General features: G+C 38.8%; 1 protein-coding gene across 3 annotated transcripts; it reads right to left on the minus strand.

Annotated features, from left to right (window-relative positions):
* Positions 1-617: 617 nt before the first annotated feature.
* Positions 618-25,513, minus strand: LOC115422521 (cyclin-dependent kinase 16-like). Of its 3 annotated transcripts, XM_030138880.1 has the most exons (17): positions 25,362-25,513; positions 19,761-19,946; positions 17,971-18,150; positions 15,677-15,795; positions 15,244-15,372; positions 15,106-15,162; positions 14,781-14,895; positions 13,843-13,937; positions 12,387-12,449; positions 10,550-10,673; positions 9,072-9,192; positions 8,810-8,907; positions 8,386-8,491; positions 5,353-5,395; positions 3,816-3,906; positions 3,652-3,729; positions 618-1,391 (listed from the first exon to the last, which is right to left on the minus strand). In XM_030138880.1, the coding sequence occupies exons 2-17, from the start codon at positions 19,882-19,884 to the stop codon at positions 1,354-1,356; spliced, it is 1,581 nt and encodes a 526-aa protein (XP_029994740.1). In that variant the 5' UTR covers positions 19,885-19,946; positions 25,362-25,513; the 3' UTR covers positions 618-1,353. The 3 variants fall into 3 exon arrangements, with proteins under 3 accessions (XP_029994740.1, XP_029994741.1, XP_029994742.1); XM_030138881.1 differs by lacking the exon at positions 17,971-18,150; XM_030138882.1 differs by lacking the exons at positions 17,971-18,150; positions 19,761-19,946; positions 25,362-25,513 and adding an exon at positions 17,261-17,578.
* Positions 25,514-27,320: the final 1,807 nt, after the last annotated feature.

Raw genomic sequence — 27,320 nt, forward strand, 5'->3', positions numbered from 1 at the left:
GAGGATTAAAGCCACTGGACAAAAAAAATTAAGGTTTTATATATATATATATATATATATATATAATTGTTCTGAGAAAAAAGTCAAAATTCTGAAAAGTCAGAATTCAGACTTTTTTCTCAGAATTCTGACTGTTTTAAATATTTTTTTTATTATTATTCTGAGAAGAAAAGTCAGAATTCTGACTTTTCATAGAATTCAGACTTTTCTTCTCAGAATAATAATAACAAAAATATTAAAATTGTACCTTAATTTTAATTTTTTTTTCCAGTGGCCCTAATCCTCTTCTGTAGAAAGTAGATGGTTAGATGTGGAAGAAAATTATTATTTACAGTCAGAGCATGAAAATATTATAGAAATTTAGAGGAAGAATATTTCAAATCAGTCATGAATTTAAAAAAATGTTGATATAAATTCAGTCCAAACCATCTGTGAGTCATTTTAGAAATAAATATAACAATTGAACCCAAACTAACCAATGCACTGATATTTATCCCATAATATAAAACTATTCTGACATTAGTTCTTATTGTTTTGGATCCCAGACCCCTGTTAGAAAACAAACACTTGAATCCTAACGTGTCCACATACTTTTGTCCATTTGTGTGTAAGTTTGGTCATTATAAAATGAGGTTAACGACATGAAGCCAGTGTTACTGTACAACACAGACATGCAGAACAGCAGAAACCAGACTCACTGGTTCAGAATAAACAGTCGAAGGTTGGACAAACATGGCTTCTCCTGTTTCCCATCAACACTGATCTGTAACAGACGCTCACAGCCGGCGGCGGCGGCGGCGTCCACTTCCTGTCCACGGTTCCGGCTTTAGAACCTCGTCCTTTTCATCTGAGTGGAAACTTCACCGTCAGTATCTAAAAACTGAGGAGTTCTTCTGCGTTACGGCTCTCGCTGCTCGCTCTGTGTTGGTAGTGGCCGGGCGATGCGACCGTGTCCGGGCGTTTCCATGACAACAAAGCTGGCAGGATTCCAGTTTTCCAGGACTCGGTCTCTAAAAAAACCCCAAAACTCGATCGTTGCATTGGTGAAAATGGAAGACATCTGCCCTCGTCACTCATTCACTCATTCATTCATCTGTCCGTCGTTCACACGCTGACGTCAAGTTCACTGGAAACGTCCGTTGCCGATAGTAACGACACGCTGTTCTCCCATTGGTCAGATGGCTGCTGATTCATTATTGCATCCAAAGGTTCAGCGAGACCCAAACAGACGAACGCCCTTTTTGTTGTAAAAAGAAAACACATTTTCTTGACAAAAAAACCAAAAATGTCGCTGTTTTTGACTCCTCCTCTCCTTTGTTTGTCCTCTCCTCGGGAAGCCCCGCCTCCATGACTTCAGAAGAGCATGCTCCGCCTCCTGGACGGACTGTTGACTGGACAGAGGTACAAGCACAAGTTAAAAGGCTGATTACTGACAATAGGTCAGTTTTGTTATCTTGAGTCTTTAAAGCGTCCATATGTAATATTTTTACTTTTAATTCTCAAAAAAATTCCCTCAAATTATCACCAGTGTTTAGAACAAAGATCTGTGAAGTTCTGATGGATTGTACTGATATGAACTGAACTTATTTCCAGGGACGATGTATTTATGTGACCACTAGAGGGAGTAATGAGTCACTCTGCTGGCCAAGGCTAAGTTGGGGATGAGAACCATAAAGAAACAACTGTCAGAGTCATTGTTTTCTCCGCTGGACTCAGCTGTAAATGGACACAATGGAGTTGGACAGTAAATGTCAGCGTTTCTTCTACACGGGTGAGTTTGATTCTGAGGCATTTGAAGGTATACAGTTATTATGGGATGTTCTTATCGTTGCTAAGTTTCCGTTTGTTGATCTACGGTTCAGACTAAACTGACAGTTCGGACCTCGTTTGTTGGATTCAAATGGAAAACAGGTGATTAGTGGTTTTACTGTGGTTGTTTTCAGTCTAAAAACAGAGCTAAGCTAACGGAGCTAAGCTAACGGAGTTAAGCTAACAGGGCTATAATGTAAACTATCAGCTGATGCAGCATCTATATTATCAGATACAGTGTTATTTTATCTACTGTTAAAATAAGCATCTGAGTTTTAGGTTAATTACATTTAATTTTATGCATTTGGTAGATGCTTTTTTCCACAGCGACTTACAGGGGAAAACCAAAATAAAAGAATAAAATACAAGAATAGATTAAAGACATAAAGCAGCTGTACAATTTAAAAACAGTGTCGCACAGAAGAATAAAAAAGCAAAATCAAACGTGATGATTCCATAAAACAGATGAAACTATGAGTTTGATCTTTTATTCCGTGTCTGATCCAGTCTGTGGTGGTTCTGGTTCTGGTTCTAAGTGTGTTCTGGTACCAGACTGACCCCTGATGGTCAGAGTCTGGAACATCAACACTACATAGAACCACTTTAAGTACAGTATGAATACATGAATAAATGCGTTATATAAAACAGCAGATCTGTCATGTTCTGTCTGAAGTCACATAAACTGGATATCTGATAAAAGTACACAGAACATTATATACAAGTAAAAATACAGTATTTTTAAAATTCCTTTCATTGTTGTAAAATGGTTTTGTCTTGTTGTGAATGTTAAGATTTTACAGACTTTCTGTGATTGGTCACTTTGAGCCTGTCTCTGACCTGCAGTGTTTTAGTGGTGAATTCATGTAAATAATTGTATATAATAGTGATAGTGCTGTTTTGGAGTGTTCTACTAGTGGGTTTTAATGTGTTTTTGTCGAGTTTCACTGTTTTTTTCCCACTGTTTTTCTCTGTATTTTTGTGGTTTGTATAGTTGGTTGGTAGTTGTATTTTATCTGTAAATCTTCTCTAAATGTGTGAATATTTGTATATTTGTGTAAATCTCTCTGCACATCTCTCCAGTTCATACACAGATGCAGTGTGTGTATTTGAATCAGATGATGGATGTTTTTGTCAGTGAAATGAGCGGCTCTGTCTACAACTAGACACAAAGTGAACACAGATTATCAACAGGTTCCAAATGAACTAGAAAGAACCAAAAAGAAGAAGAAGAACATGGACACCCAATGATCTAGAACAACTACAATGGATCAACACATGGAAAACAGAGGAAAGGTTATTTCTATAATCTCAAAGTTTCATTAGGAACATTTACAGCTGTTTTTCATGATAAATATGATACAAATTGGAGTCAGTTATTTAATTTTGTACTATAACACACTGTTTTAAGCATTTATTACATCTAATAATGATAATTAATGAACAGATATTGAAAAAAGGTGCAAAAGAACTGGCAAAAAAACCCCACATTTTCTGACACTGTTACTGCAAAAACAACATAAATAAATCATGGCCTGTTCTAATAGGAATCCTTTTTGACTTAACACAAGAAAATAATAATGAGAATCGAACAAAACCAGTGACTGATATGATCCATGTCGTTTACAACCACCATGAAAAAATCTGATCCAGTGAAAAAGTGACTCAGTGTCCAGTCCTAGATGTAATGCAGTCGTGTGTGTGTGTGTATGTGTGTGTGTGTGTGTGTGTGTGTGTGTGTGTGTGTGTGTGTGTGTGTGTGTGGTTTCCTGTGTGTGTAGGTTGTAAAATGACCAGCAGGGCTGACCCAGTTGTGTAACAGTTGTGTGTTCTGTGCGTTCTTACCTGGATCCGGCGGCGCTGCTGGCGGTCGTATTGTTTCTTTTTCCAGCTGAATTTCTGGCAAACTGAAAATCGAAGTCGCTGAAAGCAGAGTTTAGAGTCAGGTGTGATGTAACGGTCCACGCCAACACACAACAAACAGGGGTCAGAGGTCACAGAGCACTTACTGTCAGGAAGCGTCAGCACTTTGTTTCCAAGGATACTGAAGTAGGGATGGTTCATGGAGGCGTCGGCTGAGATCCGCTTCTTCCCCTCAAACTACGGCAAACACAAAGGCAGTGGACAACTCACATAAATATACACAAATGTAAACAAACATCAACAAATTTTGTAGCAGCAAGTTTTTCCTCCTGACAACAAACGTTTAAATCAGTGGTTCTTAACCTTGTTGGCGGTACTGAACCCCACCAGTTTCATATGCACATTCACCGAACCCTTCTTTATTACCTCCGCCAAGGAGGTTATGTTTTTGCCAGGGTTTGTTTGTCTGTCTGTTTGTTTGTTTGTCTGTTTGTTTGTCTGTCTGTCCGTTAGTGTGCAACATAACTCAAAAAGTTATGGACAGATTTTGATGAAATTTTCAGGGTTTGTTGGAAATGGGATAAGGAAGAAATGATTAACTTTTGGGGGTGATCAGGGGTGGGGGGGCCCATGGGGGGGCCACTGATCAGCCTTGGCGGAGGTCTGCGCTCTCTGAGTGCTTCTAGTTAAAAAATACAATACGATTTTTTTCAAATTCAAGACACAGGTATATGTTTTACTGGTGCACAAAATGAACCGTGCATTAACATCACTGTGTTCAAAGAACAAAACCAATACAGTGCATGAACTCACAACAAATTCCATACCTTTTCACAAAGACATGATCTTTTTTAATACAACCACACTGAAATGGTTTTAATTTTTAACCTTATGTATTCCAATAATGAACTTATTGTATTTATGCTATTTATCATTTTTAACATTTTAACACACACCCATCACCTAATTTCCATCAGGCTACAATAATAATGAATATTTACTGTAAATCAGTGGGACTTCTGCTGTTGTGTATATGTATGTGTAGGCCGTCAGGTCAACCCGGGTTTTCATTTCATCTCGCTCCGAACTTTCCAAACCACGCAATTTTGACATAAAAAAAGATAATTGCATGTAGTGTATCAAGAAAGAAGTTCTCGTTACTCCTTCAGTATTTTTGTGATCGTTGTTTTATTACGGCACTAGCTCGGCTTTAGCGTAATACGATTTCTCCATCCGCGACGGTGCGTCGGTCGTCACATGATTGTAACTGACCAGTGCGGTGACCGAAAAATGTAAACAAACTCTACACATGGCTGCCTCCGTGGTTAACAGGAAGTAGCAAAAGTCATAACAACAATGTGGAAAATACTCAAATAATTAATCGTCAGACGAATGGAAGAGATTATAAACACTTCCGGATGTGTTGTAGTGCTATAAGCAACAACAATACACCGCGTATATTGGATGTCAATCAGAGAAAGAGTCTCCGAAGCTGTTTGTTTACATAAACGGACCTAGCCCGACACACACACCTGACTAATGAGTCGAGTGTGTGTCTGGACCTCCACCGAACCCCTGAGACTTGACTCACCGAACCCCTAGGGTTCGATCGAACCCAGGTTAAGAACCACTGGTTTAAATGAAACGACAGAAACAAGAATCTGCTGTGAGGCGTTCACTGACCTGCAGGAACTTTGACAGCAGCTCCACTCCTTCAGTGCTGAGTCTGGACACAAAAACACACACATAGAATCTGTATCAATAGATTATTAATAAAATAATAATAATGCATTTTATTCATAAGCGCCTTTCAGGACTGTACACCAAGATAAAACAGACAATGCACAAAATACAGTAAACAAATAGAAAAAAGAATAATTACGATATATAGAAATGAAAATGGAGAGTAAAACTTCTGCTCTGCAGAGGTGAGTCTGGATTTGAATGTGAGGAGAGAGTCACTATTATCTTTTCCACTGATCCTCAAATTGCGTGAATATAACTTGCGCATAAAAATTTACCTAATGGAAAAACAACAATTTCACCAAAACTCTCCTTTTTCAATTAAAAGTTTTTGCACTGGCAAGATGTGGTTTTTCAGGTGTAGCACAAATGGTATATCACGCAAACCTGTGATGGAAAGACCTTTTTACACAACTAGAGTCACGTGAATTAAAAAACGGATGTTGACGAACGTTACAAGAAGAGAAGAGTTCTAAAAGAAACATGTTGTATGTGTGGACACACCAGGAAACAAGTCATTTTAGAATTTAGTAGGAGATAGAGGGGGAATATAGAATAAGAATGAATATATCCGTAAATAAACACCATATTTACGTTCATCTCCATGTTTATGGAATGACTTCTCATGTCATCTACGATAATAAATAAACATATCATCGCATTAGTGATTTAATGGAAAATCAACATTACGAACTTCTGTTTTTTCAACATTTAGTAAATATCGGTAAAGTTTTGCGCAGATGTCCAATGGAAAAGTGACTACTGTGGCAGATGGACAGATGGGAGGGAGTTCCAGAGCTGGGGAGCAGGTCGAACAGAAACCACTGATGTGCTGCTTTTTTTAAATTTCATTTTATTTGCCCATTATTAGTTCTAAGAAATGGCTGTATTGCCCATGTTGTGTGTATTGTGTTAGTAACAGTGTGTATTTATGTGTTATATTGTGGTTTATTTATTATTATTATTATTATTATTATTATTATTATTATTATGAAGGGTCTTGTATATTTATTGGTTTAGAATTCCAAAAAACTCATCACACATGTACAAAATCCACTCATTTCATTTTTTTAAAACTGGCACTTTTTTATTTGACACTTCTTTACATGATTCAATCATAATTAGAAAAAACTAGAGTTGTTTAAAATCAAATCAGAGGCCAGTTGGGCATGAAAGGAGCCTGAGGTGGATGATCATATCTGGTTCCTAGTGTTTTACATCTTTGCAGCACAGGATGAACCCAGTCTGTCTATGACCTGGTGCAATGACAATGAGCTCTGTGCACCAGTGACGACGTTACGTAACATAGGAATAAAATAAAAAGCACATGGTGGATGAATATGTAAATGTGAAGGTGTCTCCTGGCAGACGGGGACATTCAGGCGACCTTTAGTAGAAATAAAATACTGAGCACAGAACTGAAAACAGCTAAAAACAAACAATTATCATCAAATAACTAGATGAGATGAGATAAGGTAAGTCAGTGGTTTCCAACCTTTTTTTACTCCTGACCCCATTTTAACATCACAAATTTCTGTTGACCCCAGACATTCAAAACGAATATTTTTTTGCTCAAATTAATTTGTTTTTGATCATGTTATAGTTTGCTATCCTATGTTGCAAACAAACGTTAATTTTAGAGGACATGTAGTCCTTTAGTAAATCCAGGTGTAGATTACTGCACAAAAGGAGAATTTGATTTTCCTTGGTCAGGATCTGTCCAGTCAGTCCAGCTGTGATTTCCAAGGCTGACAATTAATACTGAACAAACAAGAACTGAAACTATGAATTATGAAAGAGCTGCAGCGTCTGAAACTGACCACAGTGAACATTTGACACGAACAGAACCACAGTGCTGCAGTTTCACAACCACAGTTTGCCTTTTATGGATTAGGATTGTCTCTGTCAACTCACCATATATTTTTTATTAGTAAGTTTATTATTTTTTATCAATTACTAGAAATTCCAGGTGACCCCACATGGGGTCCCGACCCCAAGGTTGAAAAACACCGAGATAAGATAAGATAAGATAAAATAAGACAAGCCTTTATAAGATAAGCCACAGGGGGAAATTTTCTGTTTACAGCAGCAAAGTACAAGCACACTAGAGCAAAGAAAGTGCAAAATCAAGATAAACACAATCTAGAAAGTTCTATACACTATTTAGAACTGAGCACATGCTGATCATGTCACAGGTTTATTGCACGGTTTACTGTATTTGTTTATTGTACGGTTATTGCACAGAATTTTTGGAGCATAATAACTAATAACTATTATCAACAGATATCAATATAGTTACCACTGATCACTGATAGGACATCATATATGGACCGTCATTTGTGTCCATGACCTTTGACCTTGAGTGACCTTGAAGGGTCAAACACAAGGTCACCATTGTCTCGATTCTTCTCAGTCTTCTTCTCCGATACTATTGGTTGGATTTATTTCTAATTTTATACATATCTTCTTTGGGAAAATGTCAACAAAGTCTGTTCACAGTTTTGAGAAATTTAGATTTTAAATTTTTGGCTCATTTTTTAAATATTCAAAATGTTCCCTTCCTTCTACTGGTCCATGTATTGATGGTTTAGAACATGTAAATGGTTCCAGATATCAGTCTAGTTCCTTTTGATCACTGATAGAACTCATATATGGAGTTTGACTGAATTAGTTTTGTGAAAGTCCCGCCCACTTCTGTTTTGAGAACAGATACAGCTGAGTGTGAAGTATTAAAGCTTCAATTCAGTCCTGAGGAAATGAAGAAAGAGCTGTACCGTCACATTCAGTAGAAGGTCTGAGATAAACCCATGGGATGAAGCGGAGTTTTTTTTGGAGCAGCATCTAGTGGTCATCAGTGGTAATGCACTAAAGGACTGACTTCATTTTGGAGTTGAAGTCCTCGCCTCTTGGTCTGTGTGCAGTACTGTTGTGTATTTGTGTAGTAGTGTTGTGTATTTGTGTACTGTGTTGTACCTCGGGGTGTGGTTGCCCAGTCTCTCAGCTCTGTACTGAGGATAGTTGTAGGCCACAAACTCCTCATTAGTGCTGATCCCAGGCCAGCTCTGCTCTGTGGGCGTACCTGCACACAAACGACACACACATACGATAAGCACACTGTCAAACTGGTGTAAACCCCCTAAAAATACAGTCTGACTCCTTTAACTCTGCCTGTAGACGGGTGTTTCTTTCTGGTATTTCAAAAGGGAACAGTACATTCCCCAACAGTTCCCCTTGAATTGTTCTACGTCCTGTCAAAGTTCTATCTTCCAGGTAAAGGTTAATATATTAAATACAATAATGTTTCCCATAGATTTAAATCCTCAGTATATCCCATCACACGGCTGACAAAGTCAGATGGTAGTGGGTCTTTTCTCTGATTACTGATTGGCTCTCTCACCCAGCAGTTTGAAGATGAAGTGAAGCTCCTCCTCCACCGTGGAACCAGGAAACAGAGGACGACCTGTGGCCATCTCATAGAAAATACAGCCCACACCCCTGACAACGAGACCGAGAAGACAGACTGTAGTCAACGACCGCATTAAGACCAGGAAGTGCAGACTTGTACAGAGTACTACACTATAGACAGTGCCACTACAGTAGTACTACAGTGCCACTACAGTAGTACTACAGTAGTTCTACAGTGGTACTGCTGTACTGACCACATGTCTATGTGGGTGGAGTAGTCGGTGCTGCCCAGCAGGATGTCCGGAGGTCGGTACCACAGCGTCACCACCTCGTTGGAGTACGTTTTCGTGGGGATTGACTTGGCTCGAGCCAGACCTGCAGTACAAACACACACTGGGTTAAAGGTGGGGGACAAGATCTTAGAAAAACGGTTCCAGCAGCGACATTTGAAAATACTCAGTACAAAAGTCCAACCCCCTTTCTTCAGACTTCACCCCGAAGCCACGCCTCCAGAGTACTGGCACACGTAATGCTTGTTCTCAAGGGTTCATGAGCGCTGCACAGTAACAATTCACCAGCTCTGGCTCTGATCCATGCGTACCTCCTTCAGTCTCCTCCAACCCCCCCGCTCTTACAGAACAGCCCCAGTTCAGACCGATCTGACTAATGGTACATTTACTACAGATTTATGTTCATGACTAAACAGTTTATCGGTGAACTTTACATCCTAATAGAACTAATATAACTACTATAACTAATATATCCAAGCTCTGGCTCTGTCTTCGTTTCCTATACCAGTTGCTTCAAACCTCTGAGAACGCACGATTCATGATCGAAGAGGGGTATGAACAGAGGGGGGAGGGGCAAATGACAGTTGAGTTTGATAGACATATCACCGTTCAATCACTTTGATTGGGTGCTTAAAATGATTGGATGGTGTTTTCTCAGTCCTGTCCGTTCCACAGGTGACTACATTTTTAGTTAAAGTATTTAATTCACTGGTTGTAATTGGGGTGTGAAGGGGAAACATCCAGGAAAACATCTCCTACCCCCCCTTTAAGGTCATCACAGGGGTAGATGTTTATGAAGGCTTTTAATGACTGTGTAGAATCCCAGTCACTAGAGGTGCAACAGTTCAGGTTCTCCACGGTTCAGTGCATATTGTGGTTCTTGAGTCACGGTTCACGGTACGGTTTGGATACAGAGCCCAGCTGAAGCTCAGCTGTGCACCAAGACGTAACTGGGAGCTGATGGAGAGCCTTAAGGTTCATTTATGTTCACTTTACGTACATAAATAGGTGTGTCCGTTTCTAATGTTGTCATGTGTCACTGCCTTCAAACTTTTGTGCGTCCTGTACGTTGGAATGAATGTTTCTCAATCAATCCACCAGAGGGAGCCGCTTTTAATTACCATACTGGACAAATACCACGAAGAAGAGTAAAGTTTTTTGAGATGAAGAAGAAGAAAGTCAATAATAAACATGGTGACGACAGAGGAGGTTTTACTAATGTTCATATTCAGAAGGGTAGTTGTCATAAATATGTCAGTAGTTTTTCACTAACTCACAGTTGCTCTTTGAAAAGTTCCGCTATTCTCTGTCTGGGTACGGAACCGCAAACTCCCGGAAAACGGACAGACTTAAGTACATAACACAAACACAGATCAACAGTTACTCTTTGTCAACATTCACATTCCTGTGTTCTCCGCGGTAACCTGATGCCGTGGACTCACCGAAGTCTGCCAGTTTGAGTTCTCCACGCTCGTTGATCAGCAGGTTTTGGGGTTTTAGGTCTCGGTGCAGAACCTTTCTGCGATGGCAGTACGACAAACCACGCAGCAACTGAAAAAGGAAGAGCTGAGGACAAAAAAACCAAAAACAGGCCGATCTGTAAATGAATGACATACATACATGTACATGTTCAGGTCATTTCCTGAATAAATGACATTCCTGTGAATCCTTAAAATGTCTTAAATGTAGTTTTTAAAAAGGTTAAATGTTATCTTGCTTTATTATGTCTGTAGGGAAGTTCAATCTCTGCATTTTTACCATTCCAAATACACACAGCCGCTAGCATTAGCATTAGCACACATAAAGAGCAGTGAGCTGCCATCGAAGGTGCTCAGGGATCTTCTCCAGATCAGTACCTCCATGTACCTGTTTGGTATTTAAAGCTCATCTGGGTCAGAATGAAGCCACTTAAACCATGCTGTTCCCTTTCTGTTGTCATGGTAACGATACGTGACACTTGTTGCAAAATACACATTCTATATATCCACGTAACCAGAAGAACATCAGCTAAAAACACAACACAACTTAGACAACAAGCACTTCTGTAAACCAGTCTGATACCAGCGAACGTCAGCAATAATTTAATAGAACAACAGAAGAATGAGACAAATGCTGCAGCGCTAAGCTAACAGCGCTAGGCTAACACAGCTAAGCTAACACTAAGCAGATCCAGCAGTATAAGGATTATTTCCACTGATAAAATTCACTGGATGGGACAAAATAAAATAAAAATTTAGTTTGATAATTTTAAATTTTGTCATAACTTTGCTGTTTTAAATGAATGAAGCTTGTGCTAACAGCTAATCCATTATTTAATCTTACACTGAAATGATTCCCACTGGAAACAAATGACCCAGAGTTGAACAGGTTAACCTACATCAGGGTTCCTATCAGCAAATCTAATTTAATGCTTTTTAATTCCCTTTTTAATGCCACTTTAAACACATTTAATGCCCATGTCCAACTGCAGATATACTTTTATATATAGTTTTATACATTTACCGTCCACAGGCTTTAATCAGGTTCTCGATAGTTCCTCCTCCAATCACTTCTGCTCAAACTGCATTATCCCTTTTTTTTTTTTCCACATTTGTTAATATTCCCTCTGCTCTTTCACCACAGCATGAACACACTCACAGCACGGTGCATTCCAGACATCTGCTGTTGTGACTTCATGTATCAGCCATAAACAATAGTCAATTAGAGGGTTCCACCTGTCAATCATCACACTGCACTTCAGATCAAAATTATTCCATGTTTATAGAATCAGAATAAATGTGAATAATAATACTTTTTTGTCCATCAAGTGTATTTAATTTTTTAAAAGCCTCTGGACATTGAATTTAATGCTTTTTAATTCCATTTAAGGCCTTAATTTTCACTAAATCTGTTTAATGACTTTTAATGCTTTTTAATGACCTGCATAAACCCTGTACATAGAACTGTTAAGTATTCAATTTGGGGCAGAATGAATGTATTTCATTAGTGTTTATTTGGTATTTTATAAGCCATGACAACAGCTGTAAGTCCAAAACCAAGTGACAAATGAGGATTTTTCATTTAGAGTAAATCTCAACGCTGTTCTCCAGGGTACATATTTGGACCTAAATAGTCCTGGAATTAGTCTTGACCGTGTTTTTTGTAAGATTTAACAGACCTGTGTCAAGTCAATGTATGATTAAGTAAAAGTATTCCATCATTTGCAGCAGCAGCAATGCTATTTTTTCCTTCTATATGTATTAAAATAACTTGAATATAGAGATTCTAATATTGACTGACTTTGACGTTGTGAACGTGGATGGTGTTTCCACAGTCGTCCAGATATTGCTTCAGATCTTTGTCCTGAAAAACACAAAAAAACATGTTACAAAACACAACAGTCAGCAGTAAACCCACGTCTTTAGTCGAATGGGTAAATATTGGTGTTCTTCTATTCTTGTGAGGGCATTTTGGAGCGGCGTTCACATCTTTAAATGTGTGTTTAAGGGTTCAGAGTTTAGGATTAAGGTGAGGATTAAACTGGGATTAAGGTTAGGGACTCAGCTGTGACGCTGACGACGGGGGATGCATTAAGTCAACAGCTGCATTTACATGGATACCAATAATCCGTTCATAAACAGCCCAGTAAGTGGAACAAAAGAAAGTTAAATTCTGTTTCACCCTTTTAGGACGACTGTGTCTGTGGAGACACGTTTTCATCTGCTGTCATTTAAAACTCCTGAACCGTTTTCACTGTTGACTAAATCCAAACATCAAATTTTATCTGAGTTTGGGTTCTTTTTATTGGTCTAGAACACAATAGGGTAGAGGTCTGCATTGGCTGAGGGGACGGGGTGGAAGTGGGCAGGGCTTAGAGCAGCAGAGTGCAGTCGGTGAGAGAGACATGGAAGATTTTTATTACTTTTTAGTAGCGTTTTAGCGAGGTTTTAGTGGTGACTTCTAGTAAATAATTGCATGTAATAGTAATAGAGCTGTTTTGGAGTGTTCTACTAGTGGGTTTTGATGTGTTTCTGTTGAGTTTTGCTGTTTTTTTTCCCCACTGTTTTTATCTATATTTTTGTGGTTTCTATAGTTCATTGATAGTTGTACTTTATCTGTAAATCTTCTCTAAACGTGTGTATATTTGTACATCTGTGTAAATCAACAGTCAGATCTGTCCAGTTCATACACAGATGCAGTGTGTGTATTTGAATCAGATGATGGATGTTTTTAGTGAAATGAGCGGCTCTGTCTACAACTAGACACAAAGTGAACACAGACTATCAACTGGATGGAAATGAGTAAAAGGAACCAAAAAGAAGAAGAAGAACATGGACACACAATGATCTAGAACAACTACAATGAATCAACACATGGAAAATACAGGAAAGGTTATTTCTATAATCTCATAAAGTTTCATTATCAACATTTACAGTTGTTTTTCATAATGAATATGATAAAAATTCAAGTCCATTTTTTGCTATAACACACTGTTTATTACATTTATTACATTTATTACATATGATAATGATAATTAATGGACACATATTGAAAGCTAAGTTCTTTCTGGAAAAAAAGGCACAAAAGAATAGAAAAGAAAAACATTTTCTGACACTTTCACTGCAAAAACAACATAAATGAATCCAGATTTGTTTTAATGGTCCTTACAGGGTTAAAGGCTTTGGGGCGTTTAAAGACATATTTTTCAGCTCACTGTGTTTACGAGGACATTCATGGACAGTATTATTTCACTTACCAGATACTCGAACACCAGTGTGAGGGATTTCTGCGTGTGGATGATGTCATGGAGCGTGACGATGTTGGCGTGTTTCAGGTCCTTCAGCAGAGACACTGAAACACAGGAATGAAAAACCCAACGCAGGTGACCGACACTTCACACTGCACCTGAACACATCATCATGTGACCCAGTGGAACTGAAGCTGCTGTTTGTATTCTGATCCTACTGTATTATTATTAGTTTTATGGGATTTGTCTCCTGATACCAGGCAAATTACAGTTATTTACAGAGTAAATTTCAGTGGAGAACGTCCAGAGGAAAATAATAAAGACTGAATTATTAAAATATAAATAAAAGCACAAAGTACATGAAGTTGTAATAAAAATTAATAATCTAATTAAAAGAAAGTAGTAAATAGTATGTTTCACAATAGTTTAATTATATACATACAATTAAATATGCAAAAGGCCATTGAGAAATATTCAACCATGTTACAAAATCATATCATCACCTTCTTAAAATAAAGTCATAATTTTCAGGTTTTTATTACAACTAAAAACATCATAAACTCATATTTTTCCTCCAGGTTTTTCTGTTTTTGGAAAAAACATCAGAATTATAACATGGTCCATTATTTTAAGTAGGTGACAATATTAAACAACCATGAAACTGGTCTCCTGTTGAACTCAGAGAAGAAGAAAAATGGTAATTTGCATTCATTTAACATGCCTATTTTTATACAAGTAAATGGAAATTGTTGCTATTAATATAAATGTGATATAATGGTTATGTCATAACTGTGACAGGAAAAGCATAGGGTGCAAGTTTTTATTTATGGACAGGAAAAGAGAAATGCTCTAACCTAGATTTAAAACTATAACATGTAAATGCAACAGTACAGGCGTGTTTCTAGTTTTAGTAGTGTAGTACTTGTGTAGTACTTGTACTGTAGTACCTTCTCTGATTGCAGTACATGGAGCTCCTTCCTCGTGTTCCAGACGGATTTCCTTCAAAGCCACAAGGTTATCGGTCAGTTTACTGCGACCTTTATACACTGTAGCATAGGTCCCCTATGGAGAGACAGACAGGTGAGAGACGGACAGGAGAGAGACAGGTGAGAGACAGACAGGTGAGAGACAGGACAGAGACAGACAGACAGACAGACAGACAGACAGGTGAGAGACAGACAGGAGAGAGAGACAGGTGAGAGAGAGACAGAGGAGAGAGAAAGACAGAGAAGAGACAGACAGACAGACAGACAGACAGACAGGTGTCCTGACCTCTCCCAGTTTGTCCAGTTTGATGTATGTCTCCAGTTTTCCAAAGCCGATCTCTGACTGCAGACGAACACACACAGTTAGTCCAGTTTAATGAATACATGACAGAACAGAACTGACACAGGAGGCGGGTTCACGTACCAGAGACACTCTGCGCAGCCGCCTGCTGATTGGCTGGTCGAACAGAGCTGGACCAATCATATTAAACTTCTCCAGGTAACCGTCAGGAAGACGGATGTCAGCGGGCAGCGACAGGCGTTTATTAATGTCCTGAAACACGGAAAACACAAAGTTCAGCATAAACCACCTGAGTGTGTGTGTGTGTGTTTTTTAATGAAGTATATAAACAATATTTAGCTTTTATTCTTACAGACCGTATTGAAAGAGAAATTCAGGTTCACAGGAAAATCTCCGCTTATCAATTAATAGTTCATAGATCGACAAGGTCAACCAACTAATGAATAATGAATTAATTGATAATTTGCATCCGTAGTGTGTATGTATATGTGTGTATATATATATATATATATATATATATATATATGCGTATATTTTGTGTGTGTGTGTGTGTTACCTCAGTAGAAATCTTCTTGTTCCTCAGTCGGACTCTGACTGGACTCTGAACATCGTCTGATGAAGAAGCAGGATCACTTTCTCCATCTGAGCTCATCTTCACATCCTCATGGACGATCTCTGAACACACACACGTACAAAAACACACAAACACACAGACAAACACACAGACATGTACAAAAACACACGTACAAAAACACACACAAAAACACACACACACACAAGCACACAGACAAACACACAGACATGTACAAAAACACACACAAACACTCATCATTATCGTATTTCTACTCCTTCTACTCTTTGTTTGGAACTATAGTGTTTTTGTTTATATTTGCAGTATTTTTCTGATAGTACATTTGAATATATTTAAGGTATTTACACATATTTTGTATTTTTGTACCATGTATTGTTGTCTTATAGTGTATTTTTATGTATATTTGCACTAACAGTGCACATGTTTGAAGTAACTGTACCCAAACTCATGTTTGTGGTACATGGTCTGCATTCATTACAGTATTTGTACACATATTAAGACTTTTCTACCTCAGTCTGATAATATAGTTGAGCAGTGGCGGCTGCTCGTCTTTCAGACGGGGGAAGCTCATTGTTGGCTTACATCAAAAAAATTGTCATGTTATTTAGACATAAATTTGTCCCTCCGTTCCTTTTTCAGAAAATGCTCAGTGCCTTATCGTACCCAGTAGGCGTCTTTTCCAGGGAACTGAGAACTAGTTCACTCCGGCCTAGGAAACAGTATGATTGATTTAACTATCTACAACACCATATTAAACTCAAACAATAAATGATTAAATTATGGAACTGAAACAAGAAAACGTTGAAATTATGTTAAATTGAAACAAGGAAGTACAATGAGTGTGTTTTATTTACAGTGCAAGAAATGAACAGTTCATTTGGTTTCTCTGCTTTCACAGCAGAATGTGTGACGGTATTAAACTGAACTGTGTCAGTGAAGGAGCAGATCTGAAAACAGCTGTCAATCAAACGGGATTCAGCCTTTGGACTGATCCTCCAATCAGCACGTGGAAGCCCAGCGTCCGGCCCAGCCGAGCTCCGCCCACAGCTGAGCGTCTGGGGCGGGACAACATCATGGCATTTATCCAATTAGCGTCCAGTTTAGAGTCGATGAAAAAACCAGTTCCACTCAGTCCCATTGAAGTGCATGGACGCTGAGCGTCTACGGACAAATGCACTGAGCAGAGATGGAGGAGAAAACACAGACACGGGAATGGAGAAGAAGTGAACAACATCCAGTCTGTGATCTGGGATAAAGCTGATTCTGAACCAACTGGTCTGAGATGAACGTGTTCCAACACGTTTGGAGTCAATGAAATGAAAACAACTGAACAGATTTGAGCATTTAATTTTCGTAATTTTAAGGGAAGCTGAGCTTCTACTGCAGTCTGTGAGAAAACACCTCTGTAGTTCAGGTACTACAATATTTTCTGCATATATTTTCAATAATAGTACACCTGTTTGTAGTACAAGTCTGGCGTGGATCAGGATTTTTTACATAGTCAGCCAGTACTGAAATCATGTGTTTTTGTATTTGCAGTATTTGTACCCAGTCTGGTGGTGTGGTTCAGGTTCTGTGTGTATGTGTAGTACTAGTACACATGTTTGCAGTATTTGTACCCAGTCTGGTGGTGTGGTTCAGGTTCTGTGTGTATGTGTAGTACTAGTACACATGTTTGCCGTATTTGTACCCAGTCTGGTGGTGTGGTTCAGGTTCTGTGTGTATGTGTAGTACTAGTACACATGTTTGCAGTATTTGTACCCAGTCTGGTGGTGTGGTTCAGGTTCTGTGTGTATGTGTAGTACTAGTACACATGTTTGCCGTATTTGTACCCAGTCTGGTGGTGTGGTTCAGGTTCTGTGTGTATGTGTAGTACTAGTACACATGTTTGCAGTATTTGTACCCAGTCTGGTGGTGTGGTTCAGGTTCTGTGTGTATGTGTAGTACTAGTACACATGTTTGCAGTATTTGTACCCAGTCTGGTGGTGTGGTTCAGGTTCTGTGTGTATGTGTAGTACTAGTACACATGTTTGCAGTATTTGTACCCAGTCTGGTGGTGTGGTTCAGGTTCTGTGTGTATGTGTAGTACTAGTACACATGTTTGCAGTATTTGTACCCAGTCTGGTGGTGTGGTTCAGGTTCTGTGTGTATGTGTAGTACTAGTACACATGTTTGCAGTATTTGTACCCAGTCTGGTGGTGTGGTTCAGGTTCTGTGTGTATGTGTAGTACTAGTACACATGTTTGCAGTATTTGTACCCAGTCTGGTGGTGTGGTTCAGGTAGGAGCTCAGGCTGCGGCCCAGCCCTCGGGGCCTCCTCAGGGAGCTGCTGTACGACTGCAGGAGGGCCTGAACAGAGGAGGAGGAGGCTCCAGTCTTCACTGCTCCTCCTCTGACCTTTACACCTCCACCTGATGACCCCCGCATAGAGCCCACCTCTGAGAGGAGGAGGAGGAGGAGGAGGAGGAGGAGGAGGAAGGGGAGGAGTTAGCGGTGAAAAGCAGGAAGGAAAAGCAACAAAGAAGGAGAAAAGATAAGAGACAAAAGACGGAGGAGGAAAGAAAAAGGTGGAGGGAGGATTAAATAGGAGGAGTTAAGGAGGACAGTGATTGGTTGAATTGGAAGAAAACAAGTAGTAATAGAAGAAAAAAACTGATTAATTGATTGACAGACAACCAATCAAAATCATAGATCCAACCAACCAATCAGATCACTTACAGGGAGTCATGCTGCATGCGTCACCTCTGAGGCTGTGTTTGGAATCACAGACTGAGGACTGCACATTAGATTTAGATTAGATTCATACACTCATACTGTACACTATCTGCAGTCTACAGGCTTCATGGGCATTTTTCAAGGTCTAATTCCAGCCCTTTTAAGGGTCCTTTTCACCTTATCACTGAGGTCAAATACACATGTACAGAAATACATAAACTCAGGATTATTTTATTCACTTTTTATCACAATGATGTACATTGTGTTATGTCTAAACATCTAAAATTATGTTTCATTATAGCGAAAAGTTTAGAAATTAAAGAAGAACACAAAGTTTTATCCATAAAAGGAAAGTCACTTGGCGTTCTTCAGACACACTCACACCAAGACTAAGATCTGAATGTACCTGAGAACACCTGGGAATGTTATTGATGACATAAAGTTTTATTTTTCTAAGTGTATCACCTCTGTGTAAGTAGCTTTAGCTTGAGTTAATATTAAAAATAAGTAAATACATCACAGAGCTAGAATTGGAAGCACTTTCAAGCACTTAAGTCTGTGGAAGACTTTCATCACCAGTTTCTCCTCAGATCTGTCCAACCTCCGTCATGTCCTCAGTCTCATGAACCTCTAAGTCTGTCTGTGATTACTCACATAAATCTCTTCCCTCACTGTGAACAATTTCCAAGTGTACTCCACCATGAACAGTCTGTTTACAAACAGAGCCAGTAGGGAACTCAAACATCTTCAGAATTTTGTCACAACGTGCATTGTGGGAAACGGAGTCGTGAAGCTACCTGGCAGCAGCAGCTGCAACCATATGATGTCATATGATGTCATATGGTTGCAACAAACATGAGGCGGAAACAGCTGGAGCTCCACTTCCCACAATGCACGCTGAGACAAAATGTGCCCAGTGCTGTTCACATCTGGACACCTTTGGTCTGTTTCAGATTTTCAGATTCGTCACATTCTGTTTTCTTGGTTCAGATCAGTATGCCATTTCAAACACAGCCTGTGATTTTTGTTTTTTTGTTTTGTAGGTGAGTTTCCTGGTCAGAAATCAAAATGTCACATGATCAACTGAATCACAGTGTAGGCTCCTCCTCCTGTGGTTCACTGTCATCCCCCACAAAATAAAACCCACTGACTAAACCAGAGGGAGGCGGTCCTTAATGATGTCACACTTCAGTCCACCTGATGAAGTGGACCTATCAGGAACCGGGACCACGGAAGTGGATCCAGTTACTCACTGGACGCACAGTCTGTGTTCTGATGACAAACAGGATCGTTTGTCTTGAGGTGAGCTACGTTTCAGAGGGGGCGGGGTTACCTGAGTCACTGTGTGATGTCACTTCCTGGCTGATGGTCTCGCTGAGTGTTCTGTCCCCTCCCCCGGCCCCTCCCCTCCCCAGTGTGAGTGACAGCTGCCGTTTGATCTTCCTCATCCTCTCCATGAGGGGGGGCAGGGGAGGCCGTGATGCTGAGGGGGGCGGAGCAGCCAGGCTGGACAGCACACCTGCACACAGGTATGGAGTATTTATGGAGTATTTATGGAGTATATGTATTTAGTTACAGGACAGTGTGTGTTGGCATTAGTTACAAACAACAGCAGATTTAACAGAGGAGCTCCTGTCCATGTGTTGTCCAGGTGACTCCAGGATGTCAGGCCTATGTTAACCCTTTAGAGTTCACTCACAGAAATACTCCACATAAAAGTCAACACTTCAGCCTTAGTGTGTTATTGGACGACAGAAGACTTTATTACTTTTGTGAAATTTTTCAACATTTTTTATTCCAGGGTTTCTGCAGGTATCAGCAAATCTCATTTAATGCTTTTTAATGTCCTTTTTAATTCCACTTTAAACACATGTAATGCTCATGTCCACCTGCAGATGCACTTTTATATATACTTTATACATTTATCGTCCACAGGCTTTTATCAGGTTCTCATTAGTTCCTCCTTCAATCACTTCTGCTCAAACTTGCATTTTCCCATTTTTCCCACATTTGTTAATATTCCCTCTGCTCTTTCACTGCAGCATGAACACACTCACAGCACATTATATTCCAAACATCCGGTGTTGTGACTTTGTGCATCAGCCATAAACAACAGTCAATTAAAGGTTTCCACCTGTCAATCATCACACAGATCAAAATTATTACATGTTTATAGAATCAAAATAAATCGTGAATAACAATGCTTTTGTTTTCCATCAAGTGCATTTAATTTTTGAATGCCAGTTAAGGCCTTAATTTTCACAGAATCTATTTAATAACTTTTAATATTTTTTAATGACCTGCATAAACCCTGTACATAGAACTGTTAAGTATTCAATTTGGGGCAGAATGAATGTATTTTATTAGTGTGTATTTGGTATTTTATAAGCCGTGACAACAGCTGTAAGTCCAAAACCAAGCAGCAAATGAGGATTTTTCATTCAGAGTAAACCTCAACGCTGTTCTCCAGGGTAATGTTTATATAATTAAAATAAATCGTGAATAACAATGTCTTTTTTCAATCAAGTGTATTTAATGCCTCTGGACATCGAATTTAATGCTTTTTAATTAAATAATTTTCACAAAATCTATTTAATGGCTTTTAATGCTTTTTAATGACCCACAGAAACCCTGTATTATGTAGAAAATCAAGGTCAGTGAAGTTACCATATTTGGTTCCTTACCTTTAAGAGGCAAAAAAAATAAATAAAAAATCCAAAAAGTAAATATAAAAAATACAACAAATATGTACACTGAGAAGAACATGTAGGCCTATTTAATCCCATTAGAACCTTCCTTTGGTCCCATTAGACCCCCACGCGTGCTGGTCCAGACCCCTGTCCACATCCACATGACCCCTTTGAACATCATTCCTTACATTAGTTCCATTACTTCATGGAACCGAACAAAGCACAGGTGGACCTTCCAGACCCTGGAGACCACATTGGACCTGACAGACCCTGGAGACCACATTGGACCTGACAGACCCTGGAGACCACACTGGACCTGACAGACCCTAAAGACCACACTGGACCTTACAGACCCTGAAGACCACATTGGACCTTACAGACCCTGGAGACCACACTGGACCTGACAGACCCTAAAGACCACACTGGACCTTACAGACCCTGAAGACCACATTGGACCTTACAGACCTTACAGACCCTGGAGACCACACTGGACCTTACAGACCCCGGAGACCAGATTGGGGACCCACTGTCCTCACTGAAACTGGTGATGTCTTATAACGTGTGCAGAAATTACCAAAAATAGTCACTTGCCTGATAAAGGGTTAACACAGACTATGACAGTGCAGTCAGTTGTATCTGCAGTTTATGTAACAAACAATAAATGTCAGTAAATCACAGACGTGTCACTAATGCCCCGTTCATTTAATACTCTGGGATGTTTCAGTTAAATAACCTGTGGGCAGTTCATGTAAATAACTCTGTGCTGAAAGGAATCAATCCATTATATGAGTGTTAAAAGCAGATCATATGACAAATTAAGATCGCAGAGTCCATTAATCTAATTCTGTGGTAACCCTGTCGGCCTATTTTTATGACTGAGCACTAGAACACAGCTGTAAACTCAACTATGTGACTCCACTGGGATGAAACCCATCATTACTGTTTGGGATATGTTTAAAAAAAAATCAGCATTTTATGGATGAGAATGACGCCACCTCCTGAACCTTGTGTTTACAGTCAGATGAGTCAAAAAGAAGCAACGATATTATGAGCAACCGGATTCTTCTGACAAACAGTAATAAAGCGCTGTTGAACTGCTGCCTCCAGGGTTTCCTCAACCATCATATGACTCAGGTGTAACTAAATGAAAGTGAAGAAACAGGAACGACACATGAATTGACCGCCCTCAGTCAGTTTAGTTTAGTTTAGTTTAGTTTAGTTTAGATCCAAAACCAAAGTCATGCAATAGGTCAGGGGTGTCAAACTCATTTTCTTTCAGGTTCCACATTCAGCCCAGTTTGACCTCCAGTGGGCCGGACCAGTCAAATAACAGCATAATAACCTATAAATAATGATAACTCCAAATTTTTTACATGTAAATTAAGATTAAATTATGAAATCATTTCCATTTTACAAACTATCCAAACAAAAAAGATGTGAATAACCTGAAAAAACTGAAATTTCTGAAGAAAAATAAGAAATAATAAGAAAAATTTGATCAATATTATGCCTCAATTTATGATTTCTACATGTGCATTACAGATCAGCTCTACCAGGACACAAAACAGGCAGAATATTTTTAAAATTACAGGTATTTTTCTTTAGACATTTCAGGTTGTTCATATTTGTTCAAGTTATTGACGTTTTATTATTAAAGGATATCAGTTTAATGTTCTCTGCAATAAATCAAAGAGAAGAAATTGGAGTAGACATTCTTTACAGACACATTTTCCACATCAAACCAAGAACAGCATTTGGAGTCATTATTTCTAGGTTATTATGCTATTATTTTCGAGTTCAACACCCTTGACTGTTACTATCTTCCACACTTGGCAAAGTCATCCCGCGGGCCGGATTGGAACCTTTGGCGGGCTGGTTTTGGCCTCCGGGCCGCATGTTTGACACCTGTGCAATAGGTCTTTTATTTTTTCCAAGAGTCATTCATTCATTCATTCATTCATTCAAGCTTTATTTAGGACTCAAAAAATAGTTCCATAGGATAAGATTAAAAAAAGACATACACAATTAATAAGAAAAGAAATAGTACATGTACAGTCATGGAAAAAAATTCTAATTCCATCCAAAGTCATCAAAAACACTGGCTCTGTAATCCAGGCCTAACTCCTGTGTGTGTCATGTGACTAAAACAGACAGAACAGAAAACATGGAATGAATTAAAGCACTGTTTTTATCAGTACAATGACACAGATACTGATGGAAGAACTGAAGGAATTTTGGTTTTTATCAAGAAAACATGTTAAATGGACAGATATCAGCTCTGAAATTAAACCAGGAATTTGACCAGGAATTAAAATGAACAAGAAACTGAAGAAAACAAGGGGTGGTCTGATCATTTTTTCCACGACTGTAGGCTTAAATAGACTTCAGGGTTTACTGTATTCTTAATATTCTTAATATAACACACACCTAAACTCTTAATTTTTATTTATCAGGTGTAAACAGACTCAACCAACCCCTTCCACTCCTATGGTTCTGTATATCTGTCCTGAACATCTCCTCTCCACATCCACACACCTCCCCCCCCTCGGCCTTTTGCCAACTTTTCATCACTTTTTTAGATCAGGCAGTGGGTGGAAGTGGCCTCAGTGGGATGTGGACTTGTGCTTTATTATTGGATAATTTGCTCATGTGTTTTTCATCTGTACATTATCAAACAGGAGAGGACACTCTGTCTTTGTCATGTACATTCTATTAATGCGATTATGCTTATGTGACGTCTGTTATGCTGATTGTTTTTTTTTTTTTACCATACAGTGTGACTGCTGTAGAGGAGCAGAGGGGAGGCTTCCATGAATTAAAGGGCAAGTATAAATACTCTCTCCAGAAATTGCGACTTGAGTATTCTACATTAGAAGTCAGTGTACGGGCTGTTATCATAGCTGTTAGCTTAGTTCTGGAGTTAGCTAACATGACCCACTCCCAGAATAAAACAGACCCAACATGACCTCCATGTAAACACAAGAACATGTGCTCATGAAAACTCACATGTAGCTTTGACCTACAACTAAACATTTACCCCACGTTATAGAAAATATCAAAATATTGTCTATCACCGATTATTTAAAATAACCTACTGCACCCCAGCCAGTTTTAAAGTGATAATTTTATTTTGGCTCCATATTACAAAGATGTGCTAACACCTGAGAGCAGCAGCTAAAACACCTAAGAGCTAACATGCTAACACCTGAGAGCAGCAGCTAAAACACCTAAGAGCTAACATGCTAACACCTGAGAGCAGCAGCTAAAACACCTAAGAGCTAACATGCTAACACCTGAGAGCAGCAGCTAAAACACCTGACAGCTAACACAAAAACACCTGAGAGCAGCAGCTACTTCACCTAAGCACTAACATGCTAACACCTGAAAGTGGCAGCTAATACACCTGACAGCTAAAGTGCTAACACTGGTCAGTAGCATTTTATATCCCTAATGGCTAACATGCAAACACGTGACAGGAACAGATTATTTACCTGACCCTAAAGAACCTGGCATAAAACAGTTAATGTACCACAAACAACCAGCAGTAGATTATTTACCTAGCGATGAATGTGCCTGACAAAAAAAGGTAATCTACCTGATGGCTACGGTTATAACTTCACCTGGCAGTATGAGGTTATCTACCTGATTACTAACATGCTAACAGCAGGTTTACAGTAGCATATTTACTACCTGACTGCTAACCTGCTAACACCTGATAGCAACATGTTGTCTACCTGATGGCTAACATGCTAACACCTGATAGTAAAAGGTAATCTACGTGATGGCTAATGTTATAACAACATATTACTAGTAACTAACATGCTAACCCCTGGCAGCACCAGTTTATCCTCCTCAAAGCTAACATGCTAACCCCTGACAGCAGCAGGTTATCTACCTGGCGGCTACATGCTAACAGGCTAACAGCTGTTCGAACGGCTGCTACAATGACGTCACTGCCTGACGTTACGTCACAGTGCGACAGAAACACCTACACTGATTTTGCTGAACATAAATAATTCAATCCACCGGAGTGTTTAAGCTAACGGCAGCCGGTCCTGCAGTGCCCTGGGCACAGCGGGTCCGGTCTATTTCCTGCAGCTCAGTAAATGTCACCGTCCGTTATAAATAGACCCGGAGGCGGAGCGGCTTTATCTGAACCTGCTGCTCCACAAACACAACAACCGTTATTTCACTGCGCCACGGTTTTCGGCTCAACACGAAGCACGGCGGTGGTCGGTACTCACCGGGAGGGTTTGTCCCGGTCCGTCCCGGGTCGTGTTTGGCTCGGTTCAGTCTGACCGTGTGTGGGATCTGTCTGGCTCCCAGTAATCTGCAGCCATGTTGCTGCTCCGCGCGGCTCCGCTCCTCCGGTGCGTCCTGACGGAGATCCTCACCGCACCGTAGGTGACGTCACGGCACGGTCACGGTGCCCCGGTCCGCTTTGAACATCCACAGAGTAACGGAGAAACTGAAAACCGTCCACAGCAGCAGAAAGAGGAGCGATGACATCATGTATCTGACAGTTTAATGAGACTGAAAAGAAAGAATGAGCCAGAGGTGGGACTGATGACGTAATAAGAACAGAAGAATCACATAAGAATCTAAATAATCACATAATGATCACATAATCATATAATAATGACCTAATAATCACATAATAATCATATAACAATCATATAATAATGACATAATAATCATAATAATCATATAATAATCACATAATAATCACAATGATCACATAATAATCATATAATAATGACATAATAATCATAATAATCATATAATAATCACATAATAATCATATAATAATGACATAATCACATAATAATCACATAATTATATAATAATCACATAATAACATAATCATAATTATCATATAATAATCACATAATAATCATAATAATCACATAATAATTATATAATAATCCCATAATAATCATAATAATCACATAATAATTATATAATAATCCCATAATAATCATAATAATCACATAATAATTATATAATAATCCCATAATAATCATATAATAATCACATAATAATCACAATGATCACATAATAATCATATAATAATGACATAATCGCATAATTATATAATAATCACATAATAATAACAATCATAATAATCATATAATAATGACATAATAATCATAATAATCACATAATAATTATATAATAATCCCATAATAATCATGTAATAATCACATAACATTACATAATAATCACATAATAATTCTGCCTTCTTTCTCTTAATGACTGTAGATGAGTTCATGATAGGATCCTTTTCTCTAAACTGTCTCATCCTTATTAAAGCTCTCATCATCCCATCCTACAGTCGTATGTAATAGTGTATTCTGTTGTGTCTTATGTTAATGCATGATAATTTGCTCAGAGCAAAATTATGAAATAAGAACTTAAATAGTACCAGACTGAGAAGTACAGTCCAGAATAAAAGTCCTGTTCCAACATTCTGTTTGTGGTTTTATTATTGTTCTAATGTCCACATGTGCATTTGTTTCTGTATTAAAATTGATAAATGTGAAGTATGACCAACAGGAAAAACTACAGTTGAATGGAATAACAGCTTCTACAAACCACTGTGGTGTTCAGGTGTTTTAAATGTAATCACAAATATAGAAAAGAAACAAATGAAAATGTCTGATAACAATGAAATAAAAAGTAGAGGTTCACAGAAAGGACAAGAGGACTTACCTTTAAACTTTAATGTGAATTTTAACATTAACCATTAATTTCAAATGAAAAAAACAGCTTCTATAAACCACAGTGGTCGTATTTAATAGATAATAATAAATTCTATTTATAACGCACCTTTGACCTTTGACCTTAACACGTCTTTAACTCAGAGGTTCCAAACATACGACCCCTCTGAGGGTTCAGTCCGACCCATGGGATGACAGTCCACGGTGTCACTGAGTCTAGACCAGTTGTTCTGGTCATAAAGTGAAAGGTTCTGTTCTTCAGTTCCACATGAATGTTCTGCGTCTGTGCAGATCAGTCTAATACTGCAGTCATCCATAAAGTTAAGTCACTATTATCATCCCATAACTTGTGATTATTATGTATTTTAAAGATCATATTTGGTCATTTTGCACCTTTTATAGTAAAGACTGACATGCAGTAAATGATCCAGACTTTCATGTGTGTGGGATCTGAGCTGACACCACTGCATCAGGTCTAAATAT

This window comes from Sphaeramia orbicularis, chromosome 7 (assembly GCF_902148855.1).
Source record: "Sphaeramia orbicularis chromosome 7, fSphaOr1.1, whole genome shotgun sequence".
In the NCBI taxonomy this organism is placed as follows: domain Eukaryota; kingdom Metazoa; phylum Chordata; class Actinopteri; order Kurtiformes; family Apogonidae; genus Sphaeramia; species Sphaeramia orbicularis.